We start from the raw sequence: 13,993 nt of genomic DNA, 5'->3' as shown, positions 1-13,993 counted from the left end.
ATTGAATTTTTAACACGCACAAACGATTGAGAGCATAACTCGGAGTGTTCGGGTTGATACGGAGGTCAATTAAAGTAAAAATATCAACGAAAACTAAGACAAGTGACAAGTTCTTTTATGGTCTGAAGCTGTGGTTACACCCATCTCGCAAATTTCTATAAATCTACTGTAGTAATCATCCACGACTAACAAGTACTGTCCCTCGAGTAAGCGACCAAGGAAATCAACGGCTATACACTCAGAAATAAAAATGGTCACAGAATTACTTAAGTTTATGCATTAATGACTACTTTCTATCTGCCTCTCTTTCATTCTGCTGTGAATTTTCACACTAACTGTCATTTCGACTGGATTGAAGTTTAGTGATGCTTCAACCCAGGTGAATTGACAAATAGGAATAAAATCCCCTGCAAGATGAAAGAGAGGCAGATAGAAAATAGTCATAAATTACTAAAGTTTAGTCATTCTGTGACTATCTGTGTTTCTGAGTGTATCTCTCCATAGCTGACCTGACAGTTCTCGACGAATCGTAGGTAATATAACAGTATTAATGACACACAGTTCATTCGAAACATCTTTGTATGCAATTGACATGTCTTCCACATTTTTGTTCTTGAGCATTTGTGTGATCTATAATATTTCATCATTATAAGGTCTTCCATAGAGATACATATGGAAGCTTTCAATACTCCAACTAATGCCAAAACTTACTTTTCGGTTTAACAATAACGGCGTCCGGTATCGGTTAAAGATTTTAATGCAAAACATATCACTCGTGATTCGTTAGAGCTATCAGTTTGGGGGGTTGGCCATTTCGCATAAAGACGTTTCGCATAAGGACATTTTGCATACGGACGTTTGACATAATGGACATTTGGCATAATCAGAATTATATGCCTTGCTTAAAATGCTACCTGTTCTTGTATAAAACCGCTTTATGCGAAACGTCCATTATGCCAAATGTCCGTATGCGGAACGTCCTTATTCGAATCGTATTTATGCGAAATGGGTCACCCCCATCAGTTTGAATCAGAACAGCACCAAGTCCCATAGGACTAGCATCTGACAAAACTCCGACGGTAAAGAAAGCCGCCTTGACCTGACTTTAGGAACAAGTTCACTATCATTCGATTACATGTGGAAGGTGATGGATGATCTCCATGGTAGTGATCACTTGCCCATAATAACCTCCATAACAAATAATTGTGAATGATCAGAACAGTCAATTCAGGTTCCTTTTGACCTCATTAGGAATATCGATTGGCAAAAATTTGCATCAGCGGTATCATTCGGTATCGAATCATTCAGTTCCCTCCCACTTTTGGATGAGTATTGATTCCTAACAGAATTGATTTATAAAAGTGCATTAGAATCTCAAAAGCAACGAGTTCCAAGTGCATCCTTCAAATGACGACCAGCTAAACCTGGTTGGGATAATGATTGCACTCTGTTGTATCGAGAAAAATCAAATGCCTTTAAAGCTTTACGTAGAACATTATTTAGAGTACTCGAAGCTCGAAAAAAGACTGAAGAATCTTATTAAAGCAAAGAAGCGTACTTATTGGCGGCGTTTCATTGATAGCCTCTCACGAGAAACTTCAATGTCGACGCTTTGGAGAGTGGCTCGCAACATGCGAAACCAAATGAGAGTGATGAATACTCCAACCGATGGATATTCAACTTGGCAAAAAAGGTCTGTTCAGACTCAGTTCCAGCTCATCCGCTTTTTTGGGAAACTCCAAGAGACGATTCTTTGGACAGACCATTTACTATGCTGGACATTTCTATGGCTCTTCTTTGATCAAACAATTTCGCTCCGGGGCGCACTATGATTGAGTTCAATCTTCTTAAAAATCTCCCTGATATTGCTAAAAGACGGTTGCTTGACCTGTTCAACTCATTCATGGAGCACAACATTGTTCCACCCGAATGGAGATAGGTCAAAGTAATAACTATTCAGAAGGCTGGGAAACCAGCGTCCGATCATAATTAATACCGCCCGATTGCTATGTTATCATGTTTAAGGAAATTGTCTCCTTGATATCGACAACTTGCAGATGATGCTGTGGTTTCTATCAAGGGCCCATGAGCGGAAATTTTGCACAGGCCATTGCAAAATTCCCTTGATAATCTAATCACTTAGGCTAGAAATTCAGGGATCGAGTTTGCAGCGCAAAAAAACTCATTTGGTCGTGTTTTCTACAAAGCTGAATCCAGCCCAACTAAAACTTAAGCTTTTAATAACCAAGTGGTATTATGGGTACCGCATCTGCTTTATAAGCAGAAGGTCATCGGTTCAATCCCAGGCCCGCCTTTTTCCTCGTACTTTGTAGTTGTATCTTCTACTCTCAATATATCGCAGTTGATCTATCACAGTTTATAGCATTTGCTAGAACCCGAGACGGACAAAACAAAAACCGTTTCCCTACGCTCCCATTCTTCCATCATTATAGCACGCTTTTCCTTACGCCTGATACATAGGCAGTCTGCTAACCAAACAGCAAGCCTCTCTGCCATAAAAATTACCGCCCCTCTACACCCTTCCCGCATGAACTGGTGTAGACGCAGTGGTATATACGGTCTACGTGGGAGCCAGTTCAATGCATCATCAATTTCTCCTCATTTCCCTCATTGGCCTGCATTCTGACGTAGCGGGCGCCAATGTTGCCTAAAATAGAAGATAACCAGCACTTATACACTAAGGGTGTCTTTTAGTCCCAAGCAGTCATCTGGTTGGTTCCTTGTGTAAGCGCAACTGATCTGGCGATACTTGCGTAGCAACCACGGGCGGCCAATCAAGCTCAAATCAATATCAAATTGTTTTGTCACATTTGTAATTGTAATCGCAAAACAGTCACATTGAGATTATGCATGAGCCTCTTAATGTAGTAGTAAAGAAATTTCTATCAGAATTTTTTTCTGCCTATTCACCCAATATACGACATGAGCTGTATAAATTTTCAGCCTCAAATAAAAACTTTTGAGTTCCTGGTATTTTTTTGAAATTTTAGTTTCTTTTCATACTGCTATAAAATGCACACTTGGTGTTCCATTTACTCAATGCCTACTTTTGTCGAATGTTACAAATATGCAGTTATGGGCAGTGTGGTTCCGGTTATGATGACATCGATCACGTAATTTGGAAATGCACGGTTATGAACGCCTCCAGAGCGCAACTTTTGGATACACTTGCGGCCCGAGGGCTCCCACGATTTCGTTTACATGATGTCGTTTTACGATTTTCTTCGCCTGTGTTGTCTTCTTCTTCTTCTTGGACAGAGCCTGTTTCTCTGCGAAGTGTTCTTATGAGCACTTCCACAGTTATTAACCAAGAGCAGGCGTTGCAGAATTCGCTCTCATTTGAGAATGAAGCACGATCAAAGCAAGCAAAGAAAAACATCCCATCTGTTGCGGTCCACGATCGTCATTGTAACGCAAGGTGTAACAAGTCTGATAAATGGAAGCAGCGAGCGAGAGCCCCAACGAGAGAGCGATGATAAAATCCATTTTTCTCGCTTGTTTACCGTTGGGGATAGGGGTTTTTCTTAACTCTCACGATAAGCAATCCACGAACTTCCAATAACAACAGTGTCCCCCAGGCTTGGAGCATGTTTAGAGGGGTTTTATCATGCACTACTATCCCCCCAATCTGATCAAACTTGTAGCAGTATACGATAAACAGTCTCTCATAATGTGCAGCATGTTATGATAGTTACAGAGAGCGATACGTGAGAGATTCTCTCAATTTTCTCAGGATTCAATCCCTGACCAAGAGCTTTCTTTGTCAAAGTTACCATTTTCGCATTCGTATATCGTTTGGTAGATACGATGATACTCTATGATCAGGGGAGTCAAGGAAATTTTCTTTACGAAAAGATCCTGGACCGACCGGGAATCTAACCCAGACACCTTCAGCATGGCTTTGCTTTGTCGCCGCGGACTCTTATCACACGGTTAAGGGAGCCCCCGCTTGTATTGTATAAAAGTTTAATTCGCTTGTGTTCCTCAGATTGTTTTGTGTGTCGTTCTCTTTTTTGTTGAAATGTAGTTCTTGATCATCAGGCAGTCGAAACCCCCGAAAGAAGTTGTACCAACGCCACGATACGACAATTGAGCTGCCTTGAGATACCTCCTGAATGAGCTACAGAACCGAGATATCCACCCACACCACCCTGAAACATGTGACCATTAACCTCGAGTTGCCCTGGCTCCATCCCGTACTATCTTTGGTATCTAAGAAATTGTTAAATTGTATACATATACAAAAAAATAATTTTGGCTCCGTAAAGCGTCAAACGCGATTGAGCCTTCAATAAATGAAATAGTAAAAAAAATCTAAGAATTTGACATCCTAAGATCTTGTACATATTCATATTTATTTCAGGGAACACCATTTTTTCAAGCAACTGCAAGTATTTCAATAAGCCAGTCCATGCTTATGACGGATTGCTAGCGTACCCTATACTTAGCTGTGACGTTTATTGCCTGTGAACTTTGCCCGATGATCAAACACGAACAAACCCATGTCAGATGATAATGAGTTCGCATGAGTTCGCATTTAGCACAAAGGATAAGACCTGGGACTGCTAATCTGAAGACTTTGGGTGCGATTGTTGAAAATTGTATTTCTCGGTATGTATAACTTGTCATTGCGCTAGCCATGTAATATGCGAATAGAGAGAAGGCTCAGTTCCCAAGGGCACGTAGAGTATTAAAGACGAAGGAAACGCTTGCAAAAATGCATGGATTGAATATTAGAATGTTTACTAACCCGAATCAATCGATTGCTGCACCTTCAAGATACAGTAACCAATCTCTTCACAATCATCCAATATGTGAAGGGTAGGGTCCTTTACTATGAGCCAGCTGTCTTCAAAATTTTAATTTTTATTTATTGATGGCATAAAAATGTTCGGTTAGATTGCGGTTTTGTCAAACACCAAAATACCGCTATTCACCTGACTAAAGTTTGCTGAATCCGCTCACCTCAATGAAACTCTCAGGTTGTGCTACTTTTCCACGAATATCAGTTTCCCGAACACCCCGCTTTCCCCAAAAGTCTCCTGCCCCGAACAGTTTATGACACTCATTATTATCATTACTTCAACTTTAACTGGTGATCTGACATTCACCTTTCTTCATTTGATTGGCGGTTCTTTCAAGTTTCACCGTCTTCAGCATTTTTGGCAATATGTGAATTGTCGAGAATGATCAAATATCTTCTTTATGGATTGCTTATCGTTCCGTCTAGTTTACTATTATTGTATTCCGTTTCAAAATAAAACACTTGTTTCAAGTAATGTTATCCCTAAGTGAAGGGAGACTGTTTTATGTTAATAAAAACAAGATGTAATTACTGACTATACGATAATTTTCTATGCGTAACTTCAAATGAGATCCAATTGACTGTGCCCCAGACAACCAGAAATCGCATAAAAGTTCACGCAATAACTCGTTGATTCATACAAATTATATCAAACTTACAAATCACGGTGAGTAAAATCGTCAGATTGATGAGTTTCCTCGCATAAAACGATTTTTTCCGAGCTCCTCTATACATTTTGTTTCATCCCGTACACTCGTACAAAGTGAGTCGAAACAATCCGTAGCAGCTGTTAAATCAAAATTTGTTATCATATGTTAAGTCGCATAAGTTCACAAGATAGTTCGATAGAAAATTTATAAACTCCGAAAAAATCATGTGATTTTACGTCTTTTGGATGCACATAAAAGAAGCGAGCCAAATGATGTGAATTTGTGTCACATTTATAATACGATGGTGTCTGATTCGGGAAATGTCAATCATAGTGACATCGTTTTCATGTCCTTCATCATATTAAATTACATTTTTCGTTCAATACATCTTTCAGAACACATTTTCTCGTTATTTCATCACTTACATCATGTGTCATTCAGTCATAACGTGAATTACGTCCACAGTAATTTTCATTAGGGGTATTCACATAAAGTAGCGTAAACTGAGATATTGGTGATGAAACATTTCAAATGAAATACCGTTTTGAATCATATTACGGACAGCTTCAAATTCCGGACACTCTACTTTGTATGGGAAACATTTCAAACGAAATGTTTCAATTGTTGCTGTTCAAAAGTTCTCACTTTCGAGGCTTGTTTTAATAAGCTTTTTCCATAAAAATCTATGCAAACTTATAATGTCCAACTGCCTTAGACGTCTCTTTAGTGGCTTGACGACTTCAACTGATGGTTTGACTTTTCTATTAATGATTTCTATGAGCTGTCCGGAATTCGAATCAAAGTGTCCGGATTATGAGGCAAAAGTGAGGAAGCGTCCGGAATAAGAATCATGAAATGGCCACACATTTCGATTTATTTAAAATTATTCAGCTTGCGGAAGCGTATTAGGGTAGGTGTACCAATTATGGATGCAATATGTCAGCAGTGTGGATAAAAATAAAGTTTTAACCGCGTTCCTAAAACGTGAGCATGATTTGTTGGTGTTAATTACTAGTTTGAAGGCTTGCGAAGCAGGTGATTTAAACAGATTTGGTACTAAATTGACTTTAAGCTTCAAACAATTGGTTTTAAAAAGCGTTGTTTTTGTACCAATTATGGCAATAGCATTCCTAGCATTCGACATAAAAGTGTTCCAATTATGGACTATCGAATATTTGCACGAAATGAACTCAAACGTCATCCAGAGCGAATGATAATGCAACGCTAAGATGTAATGAAGTGATTGCTCATAAAATTTTCCAAAAGTTTTGTGTTAAATACATGTTAAATCAATTTATGGCAAATGGTTTGATGGGAGCAAATTAACTTTCGAAAAGGAGTCGAAATGTAGTGAAAACGCAAATTATGATACAAAACAGCATTAATGAACTCACATTACCTTTCCAGCGCCTAATTTTAGCGAAAAAAGAGGGAAAATTCAAAAATCGAGTGTCACTGAAAACCCCCCTCTACCTTGCAATTAGCATCTTCCGCTTGCGAACGTTTTCGAACGTGTGATTGAAAAATCTAAGCAATTGAGTACAAAACATGAAGATCATGCCTTACCGAACCTTCCCGTCGTGGAAGTCACCCGTAAAATAGCTTCACTTCTTCTATTTCACTGATAACAAAATTTAAACAATCTGCCTCCAGAGTATCGCCATAATTGGGTTCTCATACACTCCTTGTTCCAGTTATCGACATAGTAGAAATAACACGATTTCCAGCTTAGAACAGTAGATTTGGTTGCTCACCAGCTACATTTATTCATTTGTTCTCATTAGGCAACATACATTAATAGGTTGAAGCAGTTTTTCCGGATAAAGACATACATTTCGTAAGTGGTGTCCTTTAGCAAATTGCTAAGAAGGTGACATATGTGTGAGGCAAAATGTTCAAATGTTCATTTTTCGAAGCTTATTGCACGAATGTTCTTATAAAGCATTAGTTATCATCAAAAATAAATAGGTTTATCATTCCTGTGAATATAAGCCGTTATATTCTAGTGCAACAATAAGAAAAATCTCTTTTTGTTCCCACTATTGCCATAATTGGTGCTATCATCTAGTCACCCAAAAACAAAAAACAAGCTTGTCAAAAGTTTGTTTATTTGAATTACGAGCTTTTATTCCATTCGCTTCAGCCAAGGTTTTCGACCCTTCGGCTGTTTTCTTCACGGTACCCAGAATTCTTTCCAGATCGTCAACGAAGATCGTCGAATTGTACTGATAGTAGAAGAACTCCTCATTTAACTTACGTATTTTCGTCAAAATGGTACGACTGCGTTAAAATAATTTGCCACAATCATTCAAGTTTTCATAATCGGAAAACAACGCAATCCTCAACCCTCAAATATTTAATTGCAGAGCACCTCTTTTGATGGCAAATAATGGGAGTCGATGCGCATTGCGTTCATCTTGGATAAGAATGTATAGACTGTCCGTTAATTATATAAGACAATTTCTGATTTTTTTCACAAACCCCTCCCCACATGGTAGGATTTTTGTATGAAAATGAAAAGTTATTTGCATGGTACGTAAGAAATCTCAAATTTCCCCTCCTTCCATAACCTCTTACGTAATACAGGAACAGCCCCAATAATGGTTGGGCTCTGGGAGGGAGGCACCGATACTACACACGAAATATAAGACAACGTTATTTTGAACTGCAAGATATGCCAACAACAATCAAGGCAGGCTTCGAGAAAATCGGTAGTTTCCTTTTGTTGTGCACCTGCGATCTTTCCTGACAAACATGAAAAAAGGGCCACAGTTTTCTATGCACTAAATATTCATTTTCATTGGAAAAAGTAGAACGATGCGTTTTTCAATGCTTTATGTTCAATCAGATTATATGGTGCTCACGTGACATTACTTACATTAAGTGCATGAATTGATTTTTATTCGATTTTTATCAACTTTGAAGAAATACGAATATGTGTTTTAATCAGTTACGCACTTTTTTCATGTTAGTTCAATGTTTGAGATCTGGGCTCACAGTGACAGTTCGTGACAGCGGAATCTCGGCTCACTATGACGTACAGAAATTTTGTATTGGTTTCTCCCTCCCAGGTTAGGCTCAGACACAACATTATGCTATAAAATGGTTCATTTGTCGGTCATTGGTCAATAAAACCACATTGACTTTTCCCCAGCCATTTGGTAGAAAAAACTCTACCAAATGTTTGGACAAGTTTATTTACATCAACGTTTTCCAATTGTTTTTTATGCTTTGCCTTACTGGGTTTCGAAACTTGTCGTTTGTTTGTAAATATCGTGTTCCATAGCAATTGCTTGTATGAGCGTCGCAGTCTTGGATTGGTTGACTGTTGAAATTCAATGACTTGAAATATTTCCTACGCCGTTTACGCAATTTCGTGAAACATTTGAGATAAACAGTTAATCACGATATACGCAGGGATTTACGCTGTTAAGTGAATACCCCTATTATTTTTATGAGTGTACCTATGCTATTATTCATCACATAATATATGCACGTATATCGCCTCCACGTTTGTTCGTAAAAGGCCTTTTCACGACATCTTATAAGTGAAATTTTGCACATGCAAAGCCTCCAGATGATTTCGTTATACGTACATTTTGGTTGTCTGGGATGTTCGAACAAACATGTCTCAAAATATGCAAAAAGAGCTCACCTTTGGAAGCTTTACCCTACTTGCATCGAAATGGCTCAGCTTCAGTGGCGATAAGATAACACCCTCCTAATCAGCCGCCAATTCGGCCGATTGCCGAACCAAGATTGACCAGCCATCAATCGACGCCCAGTCCCACTTGAAGCATTTCCCGCAACGGTCCAGACTCGCAAAGCCACGCATCATGAGTAACTCGGTGGACATTGCCAAGAAACCGTACGTAGCAGCCGCCCCGCTCAAGCCCCGGTCCCAATCGGAAAAGGTCCGGGCGATTTTGCAGCTGCTGCTCGATCTGGTGCTGTGCTTTGTCAAGAGTATCCCTCTGTGGATCGAGGTAGTAGTTGAACTGTTCCGTCCAGCTCCTCCGAAGACCATCTCCGGACAAACGGCCTTGGTAACGGGAGGTGCCAACGGAATCGGCAAGGCAATCGCTACCGAGTTGGCCAAGGAAGGCTGCAATGTCGTCATCGTCGATCTGGATCAGACCAATGGGCAGACAACGGCACAGGACCTCAAACGGTACAATGTACAATCGGTGGCTTATGAGGTGAGAACGGTAGCTTTATCAGTTTACCTAATTCAGTGATAGTGATTGATTGCACGTTTATGGCGAGGCGAGATGAGCAAAGGTCAATCATAGCAATCGATGAGATTTGGATTGTTTTGTTTTGCAGTTCGACGTAGCCAACTACGATGAGGTGCGTGAGTTATACCGCCGAGTAGAGCGAGACGTCGGACCGGTAGACATTCTGGTGAACAATGCCGGGATTTTGCCGTTCCTGTCTTCGAACGAGAAAAATCCTTCGGAAATTCGTCGCCTGATGGACGTAAACGTGATGAGCGGTTTTTGGACGGTGGAACAGTTCCTGCCTAGCATGATTCGACGCGGCCGTGGACACATTGTAGCTATCGCATCCGCGTCTTCGTATGCCCCGGTTGGGTTCATGAAGACCTACGTTACATCCAAGTATGCCGTGCGAGGTTACATGGAAGCGCTGGATGAAGAACTGTACCTGATTGGTCAGGCGGAAGCGGTCAAGACTACTACGGTGTTTCCGTTTGTGATCAACACGCGAAAGCAAGTGATGGAAAAGGTTAACCGAATTCCGTAAGTTTTGGCGTGTTAAGGTCCGAACGCAATGACAGCGGAACGGCGAACCGATTCCGTATCCGTTGCCGTTCCACTATCAATGCGTTTGGGGCTTCATCATTTATGGCATCCAAAATTTCTCCAAATTTCAAATTTCAGAGGAGCTGCCACTATGCCAAAGTTTACGACTGAGGAGACGGCCAAAACGGTTGCGGACGCGATCAAGACCAATAAACGGAAGGTGGTAGTTCCCCAGACAGTTAGAGCTTGGCAGCTGAGCTTCTACGAGTAAGACTGCAGGATCAATTCTATTGTGGCTAGATCGCATTCAAAACTTCATTCTTTCCATTGCAGACACATTCCGATCAAAATCCGGCGGATGATGGATCTTACCATTATGAAAGGAAAGCCGCTCGTATTGGATTAGAATTCTAGCTGAACACAGTCAAAAGTAAATGTTGTTAATTTGTGATTTTCATGTTTATCAAAAATAAAATTAAGCTCTTCATTGCTGCTTTTGGTGGACTTGAATTGGTGGGCCCCTCGTTAGACAACTTGTAAAAAACTGATTTGTGGAAAATAAAATCAGATGTTCGTGAAGTCATCTTTCATCTTTCATCTTGAATCATCAAGGATGGAAGGATGGATAATTTGATTCAAAGTTTTGAAGTTTGAATACACGTTTTTACTTTTTCGAGGTCACTTCGTATGAAGCGAGTAATGTTATTTCATGTAAGTCCATTCCGTCCCACTTCAACATCTCATGCAACTTTACTCCGATAAAGTCAGTACAGGATTTCCACTGAATGGGTTGTCATTTGAACAGTTCTTGCACCAGAAGCCGGGTTATCTTCCTTGGTAGGTCTCTGAAAAGATAACGTCAAAAAGTTTATAGTTTATAAAAGTTTAAGTTCATAAGCAGGTAAAATCCAGCTCAAGAATCCGAGGGAACCCTGGACAGGATTCTGGGAGAATCCTGAGCAGGATTCTGAGAGAATCCTGAGCAAGATTCTAAGAGAATCCTGAGCAGGATTCTGAGATAATCCTGAGCAGGATTCTGAGATAATCCTGAGCAGGATTCTGAGAGAATCCTGGGCCCGGGGTTCTGGAAGAATGCTGCTCAGGATTCTGAGAGAGAATCCTGAACAGGATTCTGAGTGAATTCTGCTCAGGATTCTGAGAGAATCTTGCTCAAGTTTCTGAGAGAATCCTGCTCAGGATTCGGAGATAATTCTACTCAGAATCCTAAGAGAATCCTGCTCAGGATTCTGAGAGAATCCTGCTCAGGATTCTGAAAGAATCCTGCTCAGGATTCTGAGAGAATCCTGCTCAGGATTCTGAGAGAATCCTGCTCAGGATTCTGAGAGAATCCTGCTCAGGATTCTGAGAGAATCCTGCTCAGGATTCTGAGAGAATCCTGCTCAGGATTCTGAAAGAATCCAGCTCAGGATTCTGAAAGAATCCAGCTCAGGATTCTGAAAGAATCCTGCTCAGGATTCTGAAAGAATCCTGCTCAGGATTCTGAGAGAATCCTGCTCAGGATTCTGAGAGAATGCTGCTCAGGATTCTGAAAGAAAACTGCTCAGGATTCTGAGAGAATGCTGCTCAGGATTCTGATAAAATGCTGCTCAGGATTGTGAGAGAATCCTGCTCAGGGTTCTGAATGAATGCTGCTCAGGATTCTGAGAGAATGCTGCTCAGGATTGTGAGAAAATCCTGCTCAGGATTCTGAGGAAATCCTGCTCGGGATTCGGAAATACTCCTGCTCAGGATCCTGAGAGAACCCTGCTTAGGATTCTGAGAGAATGCTGCTCAGGATTATGAGAGAATGCTGCTCAGGATTCTGGGAGAATCCTGCTAAGGATTCTGAGGGAATCCTGCTCAGGATTCGGAGATAATCCTGCTCAGGATTCGGAGAGAATCCTGCTGCTCAGGATTGTGAAAGAATTCTGCTCAGGATTTTGAGAAAATTTTGCTCGAGATTCTGAGAATATCCTGCTCGGGATTCTCAGATAATCCTGCTCAGGATTCTGAGAAAATCCTGCTCAGGATTCTGAGAGAATCCTGCTCAGGATTCTGAGAGAATCCTGCTCAGGATTCTGAGAGAATCCTGCTCGGGATTCTGAGAGGATCCTTCTCGGGATTCTGAGAGAACCCTGCTCGGGATTCTGAAAGGATCTTTCTCGGGATTCTGAGAGAGTCTTGCTCGGGATTCTGAGAGAGAGTCTTGCTCTGGATTCTGAAAGAATCCTGAGCAGAATTTTCTCAGAATCCTACTCAGGATTCTGAGAGGATTTTGCTCAATGATTCTGAAAGAATCCTGTTCGGGATTCTGAGAAAATTCTGCTCAGGATTCTAAGAGAATCCTTCTCAGGATTTTAAGAGATTCTTGCTCAGGATTTAAAGAGAATCCTGCTCAGGATTCATAATGAAAACAGATTTTTCCAGAGCATGAAATATAGTGCAAATCATACTCAAACAGTGCCAATTGCCAAGGTTTCAACACGTCTGGGACGAACAGTTTTCGTCGATTGGTTTTGATCGCTTCAACTATCGCCCTAGCAGCTCCATCCAGCCTGTTCACCGACATGTTTTGGAAGCCACTGACAAAATAGAAACCATTTTAAAATATTGTTCATTATGTCTAAACTAAGGGCAATAGAGTAACTTACGGTAGCGACAGAAAGTGTTCAATCGACTCTTTCCTGGTGTTGATCAGAATCGGAAGCACACTGGTAGTGATAACGTCAACCTTATAGAATCCTGCCTTGACGCGATGCTTGAGCAGTTCCTGGATAACCTTTTCACCATTTCCAACATCTATGTCGGCTATGATCACATTGCATCCGACCTTGGCTAGTTCCAAACTGACCGCTCGTCCAATCCCGTTTGATCCTCCAGTCACCAGTGCGTTCCATCCAGCGATACTCTTCGGAGGAGGTGGATTTACCCATTTCCAAATAAGTCCGATCCAGACCGGGATGCTCTTGAGGAAGAACTGTCCAAAATAAAACAATCGCTTAACGGTGGTCCACGCTGATTCCAAAATCGATTTTCTCCCTATGGGAGTTGCAGGATTGTACGGCAACTTCTGGAACTCGTACAAACTGCCTTCTGATGTAGGGGGAACCATTTTGGCTGAGAGGTTAACTTTGAAGAGTGATCCAATCTATGCTGTAGCGAGCGTAACTTTGCTAACATAGCTTGGATTAACAATGTTACAAGTTATCCTATACCATACCACGATGGTCAGTAAGTACACATGTTTCTATGGTTGACTGCACTCGATGGTGGATGGATCGCTTCAATGATGATAGAATGAATGAAGGTACTAATGCGAGAAAAAAAAAATAGTAGCGTTGATCATACGTTTCATTATTTCTAACGATAATATTAGAACTCTTCTATCTACTTCCATCAGGAGTTGTTATAGGGATTTTATTAGGAGTACTTTCACCTGGAATTCCTAAAGAGATTTTATCAGGAATTCCTCTAGAGATGCTATCAGGAGTTCCTCGAGGAATTCCATCAATATTCCTTCTGGGTTTATCATAAGGAAATACTCTAGAGAGTTTCATAGCTCCTATAGGGATTGCATCAGGAATTCTTAGAGGGATTTTATCAGGGTTCCTATCTTTAGGTATTGCTACAAGGATGATATCAGGAGTTCTTCCAGGGAATTGAATCAGATTTTCAATGATTCCATCAGAAGATCCTTCAACAATATCTTTGGGAATTTCTCCGAAAAATTCATCAGAAATTCCTCCAGGGATTCC

At 40.7% G+C, this 13,993-nt stretch overlaps 2 protein-coding genes across 2 annotated transcripts; one reads left to right on the top strand and one right to left on the bottom strand.

Annotated features, from left to right (window-relative positions):
- The first annotated feature begins 9,207 nt into the window (after nucleotides 1-9,207).
- On the top strand, nucleotides 9,208-10,889 carry LOC5572218 (estradiol 17-beta-dehydrogenase 11). Its single transcript, XM_001660235.2, has 4 exons — nucleotides 9,208-9,674; nucleotides 9,802-10,235; nucleotides 10,377-10,505; nucleotides 10,572-10,889. Exons 1-4 carry the CDS (start codon nucleotides 9,312-9,314, stop codon nucleotides 10,642-10,644), a joined length of 999 nt encoding a protein of 332 aa, XP_001660285.1. The 5' UTR covers nucleotides 9,208-9,311; the 3' UTR covers nucleotides 10,645-10,889.
- A 1,996-nt stretch (nucleotides 10,890-12,885) lies between these two features.
- LOC110677655 (tropinone reductase homolog At2g29360-like) lies at nucleotides 12,886-13,350 on the bottom strand. Its single transcript, XM_021848588.1, has one exon. It carries the CDS (start codon nucleotides 13,348-13,350, stop codon nucleotides 12,886-12,888), a length of 465 nt encoding a protein of 154 aa, XP_021704280.1.
- Nucleotides 13,351-13,993: the final 643 nt, after the last annotated feature.

This window comes from Aedes aegypti, chromosome 3, assembly GCF_002204515.2.
Source record: "Aedes aegypti strain LVP_AGWG chromosome 3, AaegL5.0 Primary Assembly, whole genome shotgun sequence".
Lineage (NCBI taxonomy): Eukaryota > Metazoa > Arthropoda > Insecta > Diptera > Culicidae > Aedes > Aedes aegypti.
Note: the sequence above shows the minus strand (reverse complement) of the source record. Positions and strands in the feature narration are given on the sequence as shown.

What these genes read in the sequence shown, in the direction of transcription:
- LOC5572218 (XM_001660235.2), top strand. Translation starts at nt 9,312, where the DNA reads ATGAGTAACTCGGTGGACATTGCCAAGAAACCGTACGTAGCAGCCGCC. An exon ending in TACAATCGGTGGCTTATGAG is followed by an intron (nt 9,675 to 9,801) that starts GTGAGAACGGTA and finishes TTTGTTTTGCAG; the next exon opens with TTCGACGTAGCCAACTACGA. An exon ending in TGGCAGCTGAGCTTCTACGA is followed by an intron (nt 10,506 to 10,571) that starts GTAAGACTGCAG and finishes TTTCCATTGCAG; the next exon opens with ACACATTCCGATCAAAATCC.
- LOC110677655 (XM_021848588.1), bottom strand. Translation starts at nt 13,350, where the DNA reads ATGGTTCCCCCTACATCAGAAGGCAGTTTGTACGAGTTCCAGAAGTTG.